Genomic DNA, 14765 nt, shown 5'->3' on the forward strand with positions numbered 1-14765 from the left:
TCTTATTTAAGTCTCCTGGGCAAAACCATGTTACAATGCAAGGGGTGCAAATTAGCATTCTGTTTTGCACATAAGTTAAATACTGACTGTTTTTTCATGTAGCACACAAATATCAACTTTAAATTTCAGTGTACAAATAAGCTATCAAGTATTTGTGTGCTACATGAAAAAACAGTCAGTATTTAACTTATGTGAAAAACAGAAAACTAATTTGCACCCCTTGCATTTTGTCCAGGAGACTTAAATAAGAAACTTCTTAATTTAAGATCCTTAATGAATCAGGCCCCCTGTCTTTAATTCATGTCCCGTTTCTGTGTTTGAAATTCTCTAATACAATTGGTCGAGATGCACCTGGAAATGCTCTTTATGAATTGACTCTCCACCGATTGTATGTCATCTCATGTAAAATTCTGCACTCTATATGAGGAGATCCTCCCTTCCAAAGAAATTGAGATATAGATTTGTGTGCTAGTTTAATGACGCTATTTCAGTTTGCAAGATGGATCTGAGAACATCAATTTTGCCTAACTGTCTTATGTAAAAGTAATGCCACTTTTGCCCAAGACAGTTAATTTCTGTTATTAATGGAAGGGAATTACAGTCAAATGGGTCGTGGAATGAGAAGGGAATCTGGATGCCTAAGTATTTTTAGTGCCTTGCATAAATGTACTTGGTTTAAAAATGGAGTAATAGGCCTGTCGATGTGTCAAAAGGAGGGACTTCTGTTTTGGTGGTGTTAAGTTTGTAATAAGACAGTCTACTATAAAAGAGTTTGGTGGAGAAACTCAAGGGACGATTTGGTTGAGACAGCTACTAAAGTGTCAAATCTGTGTCATCCCAAACTCCATAATCCCTTTTCACATTTTCTATTTTCTCCCTTAATAACATCCTAAAAACAAAGATACCTCCACTCAAGACAATCAAATCTGCAGATTTCACAATCTCCTCTGATATAAAGCAGAGTGTCCCACTTTATTCCAAATACTCTAAACTTAACTACATCTTTCTCACCTAAACAACTAAACTTCCAATGTACACCCATATCCACCTTTATCCCTACAATATGGACCCTTACCTCATGAACAGCCCACTAAATTCATTCAACTCTACCCAAACAGTTCATAAGTTACTAAACCCTGATCGTTAACTTTTCCCCAAACCACTATTTACTCCCAGCAGTATATGCTGGCTGTGAGCGTGTATAAATATAAAATAATATTATATATAGATTAACTGGCTTCATGTGCTAGGATCCTGTGCCCCTTATATGTCTCCACTGTCCTGCACCCACAAAACACAGCTAATGCTTGTCTTGTTGTAAGGGCGGGAGGTCCGAACTGAGTTAAACCAACTAGAGCCAGACTAGCATGGGGTTCACCTATAGGAATCCCTTTTCCTTATTAGCTATACATGCCCACTAGTTCTCTGCTTCCCCCAGGACTTAAGTGGATAGTAGTAGAGTCGTATCTATAGTGGAACCTCCATGGCACGAAAGGTGATAAAAATTGGAGACACTGCATAACAGAAAAAATATAGAAAGGTGACTCACAGATAGAAGCCCAGACACAGAAATCCAGCACAGCAGACAATGGCTCCATCCAGGGACCCAGGAGCAGTTGCAGATCCAGGCACTTAATCAGAGGCAGGCAGCAGGTTGGCATCTGGTCAGAGACAAGCGTCAGTCAGATTGCTTTTTTAAGTCCAGGCACAGGGTCACAGACAGGCAGTGGGCAGATAATATAGTCAGGTCCAGGAAAAAGTTCATCAGCAGTAAATAAATAGGTATTTAATCCCAGAGGCTCCCCCTCCTGTCTAGTTCATGTTTAGTTAAATAATGAAGATGGTGCACTTGTAACATGTCTGCATAGAGATTGCATACAACATGCCTTAAAAAAATATCTCTTCACACTTGTACTCCCAAATACTATAAGAATATAATGTAAAGTAGCAGTAGTAATAATAATAATATAAGCAAGAACAAAATTTACACAATCAAATCAAGGCAAAACACTTAAGGGACTTATTTTATTACATTTTTGCATAATTGTTTTACATTGTGAGACCCAGGGGTCTACCCTTACTCTGCTCTTCGATGTAGGAACAGAGAGGTGTAAATATTGATGGAATAAATGTGATCTAGCTAATGTCAAACTATTGTTTCCATAGCACATCTTTGCCATTTGCAATCAAGTTAAAAGAGTAACGTTGAACTACAATAATCAAAAGGCCAAAGTGTGTTTGTAGAGTTTAACATGTCTTTTTTTTTTATCTGTAAGATACACATTTTCTGGCGGTCTAGTCAAAACCACCAGAAAACCAAAAGAGATAAATGTGAATTTTTTTTAGACCTGTTATTTGAGCTACCTTTCTAGTCAGTTATGAGAAACCACTCACGTTTATAAACCAACAGAAAAAACACTATTAATCAAACCACCCATAAATCTATCACCAAATCTTTTTGCTTGTAGATTTATAATAACAAATATTATGGGCATGTTACCATGGACCTTTATCACAGTCTTACCTTATAGGCTCAGGTAAAGTCTCAGGTAAAGCACTACTGAAACCACTAAATACACCACCTATGTGAATGGTTATAAGGAAAAACCAGATGAACATGATACAAAATGGATGAGACTATTATCAGATGTCATCATGAGTACAGTAAACCTAGGAATATATAATGTGTATTTCAGGCAAAATTACCAGAGATAATTCATGTATTTAATTCTTACAAACCCTTTGATTACTTCTTAGATATTGATGAATGTGCTGTTGGAAAAGTGACCTGTCCTTTCAACCGGAGATGTGTGAATACATTTGGAAGCTACTACTGCAAGTGCCAACATGGCTATGAATTAAAATATGTGAATGGCAGATATGACTGTGTAGGTAAGAATACTGCTTAAAAATGACTATAAATTAATAATTTGCATTCATTTACTTGTATTTCGGTGTCTGGTGGATTTCCCATTTAGAAGTAGAACACATCATGGCATCACATTCCTCTAGCTGATGACACTTGACACTTTATACAATGAGGGCTATTTAAGAAAACTGGTGAAAAGGAAACCTGTTGTGTTGCCCATGGCAGGCAATACGATTTAATTTTTGTACTGCAATTTAGAACATTAAATCACATATGATTGGTTGTCATGGGCAATACCACTCTTTTTTACATACTGGGATTCTAAAAGATAGGAAGTTGCAACAATGGCATTTTGCAAGTAATTCTATAATATTTATATATTGTATTGATTTCAGATAGCCAATTAATGTTGGTGTGGTGAAACGAGGTATTAATATCACCCTAGAAAGCTTGTCCATCATTTCTCACAAAATGTGGATTATAGCATGTACTTTTTATAGCCCTTGCTTTTGTTCCCCGGCTGAACAGAGTACAACTGCAGTGTCTAATTACATGTGGATAAGTGGACATTGTAGCCATGCCTAGATATGAGACTTCATAATTCCATGTTACGCATTGTAAAAATGTGTTGGTTGTTAATTCAGTGTTGCTGTTATGCATTGTACTCAAATTGAAGCCAGGTGGGTTATGGGTAAAGATCAGGGAGTGTCCAGGATACAGGTGAGGGGGCTGGAGCTGTATTCATTCTCCCCCTCCTTTCTCTAAAGGAAACATGGAACAGCTGGGGACCCTGTGACATCACATCACAAAGCAGTGTAAGGGGTTAATTTTAGGAGGGGCTGACTGCTACCTTATCTTTGGAGGTGGGGGAGGCCAATTAGTATCAATTGTTCGCTATAGGACTAGTCCAGATGTTTTTTCTGCATTCCAGCAGGGGGCTTCTGTGGAAACACAGCTCATCTCCACTCCCCCCTCCAACCCCCTGATCCAGGACCCACCAATGCTTAAAGAGATAGAGAGCCAGGGATTTTCCCAGGGAGGGGAAAGCACTGTGGAAATTTGACCCTAGATAAAAGGAACCACTCCAGGGGCGGAGGAGATATTCATGCTGAGATTTGATTCATGGAAGGTGTAGCTGGTTTTGAGTTTTTATACTCTACCAATGAACTACAGATGCAGCTAAGAGAAGAACTCCATGGGTCTTTAAGTCAGGACATCCAGGTGACTGTAGCTCCTTAAGCTAGTGGGGTAAGGGACAGATGATGTGGTAAACCTGCCAGGCATTTATTTACTGTGTGCACATAATACTCTAGTGATTGCTTTTATTACAATAAATGTATTGCTTTACTTTCTAACTGCATTTGCCTGAGTGACTATACTGAAGTATTGGGTAGACCTCCCTGGCATAGGAAGGCACCCATGGGTGGCCAGCCAGAGTGAAGTGGATAGAATTGGACCAGAAAACAGTATGTAAACACTATGTTCCAAGGTGTTTAGAATGCCTTATGTCACTAGCATAATTGGTTGTGCTACAGGCTTATGAGGGCCATTTTGTTCACTTTTAGGAAGAATCTGTAATAAGAGTCAGCCCAGTAGACAGGAGACTAAGAATGTGGAAGAGTAATATGAGTTGTTTTCCAATGAGTAATTGCCAGATAGAAAAATGCTAAAAATAAGATGGGAAATGTTAATGGCAGAGTAGAATTAAATTCTAATGCAAGATCCACTTCACTAGATGTTCACCTTTGGCAGCCCCTGTTCTGAGTAAGTAGTTATGTTCTACAGTACTCGGTTACCCCCAGGACTTAAGCTCAGGTAGTAGCAGTTGTTGATCTAGCACTTGTCCGGGTGTTTAGACAGAACATGACAGCAAATAGTGAGCAACCAGGATGTTATTGGCAGAACTCAGATTCAGACAGGCAGGGGTTAATGCGGAATACAGGCAGGTCTAGATCAGGAGCAAGAGAAAATCAGCAGTTCCTTTTAATAAGCCAGAGGTCAGGGTAAGTAAAGATATGAGAGCAAATCAGTTTAACAAGCCAAGGTCAGAATGCAGGAGAAGACAGCAGTTCCTTTAAACAAGAAATATGTCAGGGCAGGTAGAGATATGAGAGCAAATCCGTTTACCTAGCCAACGTCAGATGCAGGAAGATAAAGAGAATTCTTAGATCAATCCGGGTCAGAAATTAACAGCAGAATAGGTCAGAATACAAGGCACACTAGGTCAAGCAGAAATTATCACCAGCATTGGACTGACAACAGGAAGCCATTTATGAAGCCAGCAAAACCAATCAGCGGTTTAATTAATAAGGTTTTGCCCCGTTAATTATCATCTGTCATCGCAATGATGATGGATGATTTTTCATCCACATTTAACAAAAAATCATTCCAGCACAGCGTGTCTGATAGGAGGCTGTCCCAGCGATGATTTCACTTACTTTAACACTCCCATTGCCTGTGTCTTCACTTTGGTCACTGTGGGAAATCTACTTCGTATATACGTGACCTAACGTCATACATGCACAGAAACATATTTACGATAGTGACCAGAGAGGAGAGCAGGTAAGCTGCGGTGAGGAATCCGAAGAACCCTCTACTGCAATGCTCTTCCCATAGGATTCAGTAGTTAACACCATCTTCAGATGGCATTAGCTATTGCAGACAAGTTGCCAAAATCTTTTATTTTTGGAACTTGGTAAATCACACAAAATAGCAGTCCCCATGGAAAGCTATCTACTGTGATTCTGTAGTTGTAAATAACGTCTATACTAAATAATGAAGTTATCCCCTGAGAAAATGGTTTTTGAGGGATAAACGCATTATTAAGAATATAAGTTATTTACAACTATAGGATTGCAGCTCAAAGGACCTTGGCCCCTTAGTCCTTTAGAACTCTTCTTCCACATAATACCTGTTTTGGTGACTTTAAAAAAATGACAAATTGAGCTGAAGTATGCTTGGAGACAGTGATAGATGAGGGAAAATACAATGCTGATCCCATCTGATCAATAAGTAATTCAGACCCCATTTAACTAGTAAACAATGCAGACTTCATTCAACCAACATACAGACACATTACTTTAATTGGTATTGCATGCTCCTTGCTGCCCAAGCAAAAGATAGAGCACTAGATAGAGCAATCTGTGTTGTCACTTATTTATCATCCCTGCTGTGAATTCCAACAGCCAATTGGAATTCACTGAAATTAATTGAACTAATATTGAATGAAAGGTGACTAGGGCTAGCAATGATATTACTGGTTCTCACAGTGGTTCTGAAGTGCAACCACCGGGTTGTCTCTATTTTCTATAGCAATCATATTTTATACCGTAAGCAATCAATATTATACAATATTAATTGATTTGTGCTTAAAATAATAATTGTACCTCTAATTGTACCTCTAAGCCACCTCTGTGAATATGCTTGTAAACAAGTGATCTTGCAGCTTTATCTAAATTTTAGGTTTATTTTTACTTGACAACAGCAAAAGACACATTAACAACCAAACAGAAAAAGAGGAAAAAAATAGAGCATAATAAGTATAAAATATATATAGTGGCACAATGTGACAGTTACAGTTATAAAGCTATATTATTGTATTGCTGTAATGTTTTGAGGTTGACAAATGTAGTATTTATTTCTCATTGGCAGATATAAATGAGTGTCTGGTGAGCACTCACAAGTGTAGTCCTCATAGTGATTGTCTCAACACCCCCGGATCCTTTAAATGCAGATGTAAACAAGGATACAAGGGCAATGGATTTGAGTGTTCAGGTAAGCTCACACAGCAGAGGATGATATTATATATGGGAAACTTGTGTATCGCTTGATGATTAGGTTTATGAATTCATGAATATTGATGATAATAATAATAGTTATCATTTTACAAGTTAACCCATGCATGATACTCATGCATTCTAGTCAAATCAAGCTACTTAATGTGTTAAAAAGGTTCTTGTCATGCGTTTGGGGCTAGGCCAGGCCTCCTCAAGGGAAGAGCGTTACTTCCCGACGTAAGCGCCCTTTTTTAACGTGGTTTTGTCCACATGTCACCACCTCATCATTCTTCTCCATCACCTCATCCTTCATCTTCATCGCCACATCCTTAATCTCCATCGTCTTACTGTTCTAAAACCTCTCGATACACAATGTTTCTGCTAAACACCTTATCGCTGTGCTCAATCAGTCTTCCTTGAAGGGCAGTATTCATAACCTGCACTTTCACATCACTGCTTCTCCGTACTCGTGAAAATGCGACATACAATTGTCCATGACCAAACACAGGCTCTGGTAAATAAATACCCACACGGTCAAGAGTTTGAGCCCTCAACTGGTAAATTTAGCCTTTACTACACCTCCCACGGGGGAAGATGGAAGTTAACTGACTTCACTATTATAATTTGTTTGTCAAATAATGTCAGTATACCAAATTTCAGGTCAATTGGATGAGCCCTTTCTGAGAAAATAGTTTTTACACACACACACACACACACACACACACTAACACACGCCGCTAGGCTTATATATATTAGATATTTTTATTATTGATGTTTATATGTAAAGCACCCACAATTTTATGTAGTTTTTGTTACTATTCAATATTTACTTGTATGATTTTGGGGATTTCAAATTACAGAAGGGATATAAAATATATTTATTTCATTTACCTTAAGCAACATCACCCTTTCCTCACAAGTGCAGAGATAAAGGCAGACGTTAGCATTATAAAACATTCCATGCAATAGTTGAGGGATCGTCTACCTCCTCTACTGAAGGATGTTAGAAACTATGCAACATTCCCTAGCTGCTGACACTGTGAAAGTGGGAAATATGGAGAACGGACAACAGTCCACATAATAGGGATACCTGAAAGCGCTGAAGGGGAATGTCTCCACTACATTCATAGAACTGTAGATCTTAGAACTGTTTGGTTATCTGAATTTGCGATATTATTTTCTGCATGGGCACCACCATGTGGTGACACTGCTTGCCCTATAACTTCGAAAATATATCCCACACTGCATACCCATAGGTACATAAAACACAGGGACAATAATTAATGGAAAAAAAAACTGTCTCTGTATCCAGACACTTTGTTGTAAATTCAAAAGACTAGGATCAAGTGCATACAAATAATTTATAGGCATTGCATGGGTCCTATCATTACCATCATCACCATTTATTTATATAACGCCACTAATTCCGCAGCGCTGTACAAAGAACTCACTCACATCAGTCCCTGCCCCATTGGGGCTTACAGTCTAAATTCCCTAACACACACACGCATACACACACACAGAGAGAGAGGGTCCTCTGCGGAATTAGTGGCGCTATATAAATAAATGATGATGATGATGTTACACCTTGATTGTGGATATCAGATGCTGGCAATGTCCTTAAGTATCCTGCAACAGCACCATGGCTGAACAGTAATAAGAGATTCTTAAAAGCAATCAAGCCAGAGAATCATAATGCTTGGTTAAGCAAGAAGTGACCGATTAGTCAGAAGAGCTGAAAGATGCAGTGGGAATATTTCCCAGTGGTAATGCATTAGGAAAGGATGGTCATCATTGTTAATGTAAAAGTATTTTCCTTTTCTCCTTTTTGGGTTACAATCTCCTTAATATACTGGCAAATATATGTATGACCATTTAATACCGTTAACAACTCCTCGCAAAAGGTATTTCTGAATTAACCCATGAAATATCATTTTTATATTTCTTTATATCAACAAGTTTCAAGAATAATCACGACAAGATATAGGATTTGTTTAAAGTGTGTTGTATTATATTATAGAACAATAAACAGCGTAACAATATTGTACACACAATATAGATTTAGTGCAATATATATCATACTTATTGCCTGTAATATAGATATATATGTAATTGTGTGTATTTTGACTAACTATTGTTTAAAGGTGTGTGTGTGTGTATGTGTGTATTGTGTAGTGACGGGGGAGGGGAAGAATCCATACAGACCACAAACATACCTCACTTAAAGTCTAGTGGCCATTTTCAAACACATCGTTTCAATCAGTTCAAACTACTACACTTTCGGTGCATAAACCCACTTTCTATGCATCTAACAATCTGATCACTTCCTTAAACCATCACTTTCTATGCAATGTAGTCACCATCCAAAATGGCTGACTTGCCATGCTTGTAGGCCCACAAGGCCTACTAAACAATTACAGTTACTAAACAATGTGAACTCAGTACAGACACATTACTCATTACAAGCAGTATTTAGCCAATCCACCACAAATAGCTCTATATTCAGCAGTAAACGCACAATGTCCATTGGCCAATTCTAACACATGATATTTTACACATATCACAAACGTCTCCATTACCAAAGCCTAACAAATCATTCCAAATTCAAACACAAATGCTTTCATTTATCCCAACCAGGATCCAGACTATGTATAGTACAGCACTCCACAAGTCACAGCACAGCATTAACTATGTATAAACAGAAATGTTTTCATTTATCCCAACCAGGCATGCATTTATGTAACTCTATCCATATAACTGTCCATATCAATCCAAACTTTCATTCTCACTTAAACTTTCATATCACTTACAACAAATGATCATTCATTCTTATGTCCTCCATTCAACAACACATTATAACATGCTCACACTCACCTTTCATGCCATGCACACTCCATACTAGTCAGGGCCTAAGTAGGCCTGTTCACCTAGGAGCTACATTACCTATCAGTCCGAAATCCAGCATGCAAAAACACATCCAGGCTAATTTCTTTGTCTACTAAACACCTCTTGTGGGCGGAGTCTGGAAGCTTGCTATAGGCTTTCATATGTTAATTACTGCCCAACTGCTGAAAACCAGATTATCAAGTATTTAGTTACCACCCTTAGTCCCAATAATAGGTTATTTATGCACTCTTTATCATTCCCCCTGATGTCAGTTTTCTGTCATTACAGTTAGACTGACAGATATCTGTTGTCATCTCTTATCAGTGTCCCTAGTGTTCCTAGTGATTGTATGCAACATGTATGAGTGTGTGTGAACAGGTGGTCACTAAGGATACATATATATATATATATATATATATATATATATATTTTTTTTTTTTTCAGTTTGGAATTAATTATGGTAAGGCAATTTTTAGCACAAATATTAAGAAAGAATGGGGGAAGACGCTAATGGATCTCCTACGTTGCCATGTCTGATGAAAAAACCTTGTCTTAGGAGAAAAAATCAACACATGTCAAGGTACTCCCCAATAAATTATCCCTCAACAATTAAATCTAAGATCCGAAGGTTGTTCCATCTTTGGTGTCTCTTCATGATGTCATCATCTTCGCCAAGTACGATGGGGGGGGGGAAGTCTTGTGGGGTACAGTCATCTTTGACATCTGGTTTGGATCTCTTCTGTGTCTAAGTCCTGCCATTCTGTGTCCTTAACGACCATCTCAGGATCTCGTGTCATCTGTCAGGGATATCATCTGCTACAGCTGGGCACCGTCTTAATTCTCATCCATCTTGTAGGAAAGAAAAGAAAAATATCAGTTGTTTTGAAATTTTTACTTTTTCCTACCCATCTGTCGTTCCTGCGTCCGGTCCACTTGTAGCATTCTGATATCCTCTGCAGCTGTCCACTTCTTGGTTCCTAATATGGGAAGAAAAACAAAATACTCTTCTGGGAATTCTCCCTTCCGAGCATGGTTAGAATCCTATCCCGTCCCCTCTGATGACTTACGAATTTCATTCCAGGTGTTACCATCATTATGGAATTGAAAAAAACAAACATTTTTCTGTCCTTTGCGAGTATTATGGACCAAACTTCACATATTTCTGACCACTAGGTGGCGCCAGGGATCTGTAGACTGACTTATCTTATTACAATACCATAAAAATTCCTTCAAAGTTTCCATGTACCTGGGAAACTCAAATTTTTATACCTTTCTTAGCATTACCATTATCCCCCTTTTTCTCATTTCCAATGATCTATGTATCAGTTGGGAAGGAGAAACAAAGGAATCCTGTTCTTAGTTACCTGGATGCGGAGACAGAAAGAAATGTGAGTATACATAATACATTTATGTCACATAACGTCATCTTACTTTATCATATCTCCAAGGACACACGATGTTTAGAGATTTACCCATTTAGTATATTGGTAATGGCAATTTCCCTCTAAAGAACCTCTTTAAACACTTAAAAGCATTAGACATTTTGTACATAACCATCTTTGCTGGGTAGCGGATCTGTATATCCACTACTGATGTTCTCTCTCTAAGAAAGAAAACTGATTTAGGTGCGCTATTGCCCCTACTGGCCAGCAAAGATTAATGCAACAAAACCACTAAACTACTATTTTGTTTTAAAGCTTTTACTGCAGTTGATAAACAATCACTGCTTAATCTACTATAAGATCCATATCAGTCCCCCTGATCCTGGTGAATAAAACTACTACTCACTGGGGTTTATTTTATTTAACTCGGTTTTATGAGTATTTATGAACACAAACTTTAGAAATTTGTGTCTGTCATCAACAAGCACTAATATTCATGCCCTGGGTTTCTCCTTGACTCTAGTTTACCATGTCTACATACAATTGTGTGTTTCCCTACCTAGTCCTTATGTAATGATACAACAGTTCTGATGGCATTTATCAGTTGCTGTGTAACCTTACATAAGTGGAAATTTCATGTCACACTTTTGAGTGGCATATACCACTGTGCATTAGGATCCACCTTTTTATCCCTAGGCAATAAAACACATTACCATTATCCAGGGGTTTCATTAATTCTAATACTACATGTTGCCAAACACCTCCAAAATAATGACATGTAAAATGATCAGATCTATATTTTATCCCGCCCATTTCCAGAGTACAAACTCTGATGAAGGGGCTGCAATATATATTTGTAACCACTAGGTAGTGTGTCTGTTACCAATATTATTTGTTCTTTACAATATACCATTATAAATTACCTGTATATACCTGGGTTTTTAAAATGAGTAGGATTTTAAATACCACCTCTCTATTATCCCATATGTCCTCATATACAGTTTTAAAACAAATGCATATATATATATATCTCAGACATTGCAAGGGCTAAATCAATTTTCATTTGTTGACATAACAGCAAGGACGTCTCCTTGTATACATTCAACTATCTCCAATGACAAAATCCAAATTTTACTTATTATTCCCTATTACTTATGTTACAAGGGCAATTAAGTGTTCAATGCTCTGAGTACATATAATACCTTATTTCTCAGAATTTATAATGTAATATTTTTTTACCATCTAAAATCAAGTCTTTTGCAGCCATGTACATACCTACCTGTGGCTTGCTTTACTAAAAGACCTTGATTTAGACATACTACATCTGTGGCATCTTGAATAATATAAATATTCATATTTTACCTGCCGCGACCTGTGATACGGTCCACGTAATTACACCTAGCTTATCAATACATAACCTGATTATAAGCTTACTACTGGTGATCACTATACGTTTTAGCAGGGTTAAACACACAGGTTAAACATACCACACTTTGCGAGTTTCCAAAGTAATTAAAAAAATAAAATCCATATGTTCCATGTTATAGACTTGTGTGTTAATAATTTGTGTGAGTATCCCCCTGTCTACTGAGTGGAAATGCTGTTCTCAATCGTATAATGATTGGTAAATTCGTCTTGCAGACCTGGTTGCACCCAGCCAAAATCGCTAATAATGGCTTTACCGGGGAACCATTGCGCATGATCCGCTCATAATTTAAGTGTCGCCGTAGCCGTACTCACTAAACAACTGTCAAAGGCGTGTTTCTACAGAAGTTACATATCGAAATGCCTCTATGGATTACATAGTATACTTAATCTACAAGTCACAAGCAACTTGATCTATCCATATAACATAAAATTATTGTATCAACCCAAAGTAACTATCGGCGTATAATACAATTTGCGCCTTTTTCGCTATTTTCGTCACGTCGAATAATACGCACCCGTGACATCTCCGATGTACATTAGAGACATCTTTCTACACAATCTTCCAAACAATCACCTCCTACCACTACAATACAGGACAGGGTTTTACGCTTGTGCGTTCTTGCTAAGAATCCGTGAGCGCTACTCCCGCGATTCTTTTGTTTGACAGGGTTCTATATTACCCAGATATCACACACCCCTTGACAAAAACCGCCAAGTATCCAAAACTACCTCTCCAAACCTATTCTGTAGACAAGGTGTAATTATTATGTGATTAAAATGATCCCTAATTATCACATAACTTGCAAATTTGGTTATGCAAAAAGTCCTAATTAAAATATAAATTTCCACAGGAGAAGTTATAACTAAATTTGATTCTGGGGATTAAAAAGGAAGGATTTTCTCCTGAGTATCTGTCCCCCCAGTCCACAGAATCAGATTTAAACTATAAATATAACCGCTAAGTAAACACAAGTCCTTCCAACTACCCTGTATTATAAGTGAAGACAAAGCAATAGCCATCTTAGTACACCTAAAAATACAGATTTGTTCAACAGATACATACAACTCCCGTTATTAAACGTCTATTTGCCAACACATTATGAAAATTAAAAATTAAAAATCATAATCTAGATTCGCTGTAATTAAATATATATCTTTCAGGACACAGATGAAACAATGTTACTTGTCAAAACCGCTTTCTAGAAAAGGCGTACAGTAATATCACACAAAAATTACCACCTTCGGTCCCGCCCCTCTATCAAACAAAAAAAGTTTACAATATAACAGTAATTTCACCACTATATCTTCAAAAAAAATTATATAAAAAAAACAGTTCGGGCTGGGGCTCGCCATTGTTCAAGTACATTCCTTTTCTCCTTTTTGGGTTACAATCTCCTTAATATACTGGCAAATATATGTATGACCATTTAATACCGTTAACAACTCCTCGCAAAAGGTATTTCTGAATTAACCCATGAAATATCATTTTTATATTTCTTTATATCAACAAGTTTCAAGAATAATCACGACAAGATATAGGATTTGTTTAAAGTGTGTTGTATTATATTATAGAACAATAAACAGCGTAACAATATTGTACACACAATATAGATTTAGTGCAATATATATCATACTTATTGCCTGTAATATAGATATATATGTAATTGTGTGTATTTTGACTAACTATTGTTTAAAGGTGTGTGTGTGTGTATGTGTGTATTGTGTAGTGACGGGGGAGGGGAAGAATCCATACAGACCACAAACATACCTCACTTAAAGTCTAGTGGCCATTTTCAAACACATCGTTTCAATCAGTTCAAACTACTACACTTTCGGTGCATAAACCCACTTTCTATGCATCTAACAATCTGATCACTTCCTTAAACCATCACTTTCTATGCAATGTAGTCACCATCCAAAATGGCTGACTTGCCATGCTTGTAGGCCCACAAGGCCTACTAAACAATTACAGTTACTAAACAATGTGAACTCAGTACAGACACATTACTCATTACAAGCAGTATTTAGCCAATCCACCACAAATAGCTCTATATTCAGCAGTAAACGCACAATGTCCATTGGCCAATTCTAACACATGATATTTTACACATATCACAAACGTCTCCATTACCAAAGCCTAACAAATCATTCCAAATTCAAACACAAATGCTTTCATTTATCCCAACCAGGATCCAGACTATGTATAGTACAGCACTCCACAAGTCACAGCACAGCATTAACTATGTATAAACACAAATGTTTTCATTTATCCCAACCAGGCATGCATTTATGTAACTCTATCCATATAACTGTCCATATCAATCCAAACTTTCATTCTCACTTAAACTTTCATATCACTTACAACAAATGATCATTCATTCTTATGTCCTCCATTCAACAACACATTATAACATGCTCACACTC

General features: G+C 37.3%; 1 protein-coding gene across 1 annotated transcript in view; it reads left to right on the forward strand.

Annotated features, from left to right (window-relative positions):
• The window catches only part of EGFL6 (EGF like domain multiple 6), a 107500-nt gene that overhangs the window by 44794 nt on the left and 47941 nt on the right, over positions 1 to 14765 (forward strand). The window contains exons 6-7 of the mRNA XM_075194823.1: positions 2758 to 2892; positions 6521 to 6643. Coding sequence (XP_075050924.1) covers positions 2758 to 2892; positions 6521 to 6643 — 258 coding nt within the window. The remainder of the gene's footprint in view (positions 1 to 2757; positions 2893 to 6520; positions 6644 to 14765) is intronic.

Source organism: Mixophyes fleayi, chromosome 2 (assembly GCF_038048845.1).
Source record: "Mixophyes fleayi isolate aMixFle1 chromosome 2, aMixFle1.hap1, whole genome shotgun sequence".
In the NCBI taxonomy this organism is placed as follows: Eukaryota; Metazoa; Chordata; class Amphibia; order Anura; family Limnodynastidae; genus Mixophyes; species Mixophyes fleayi.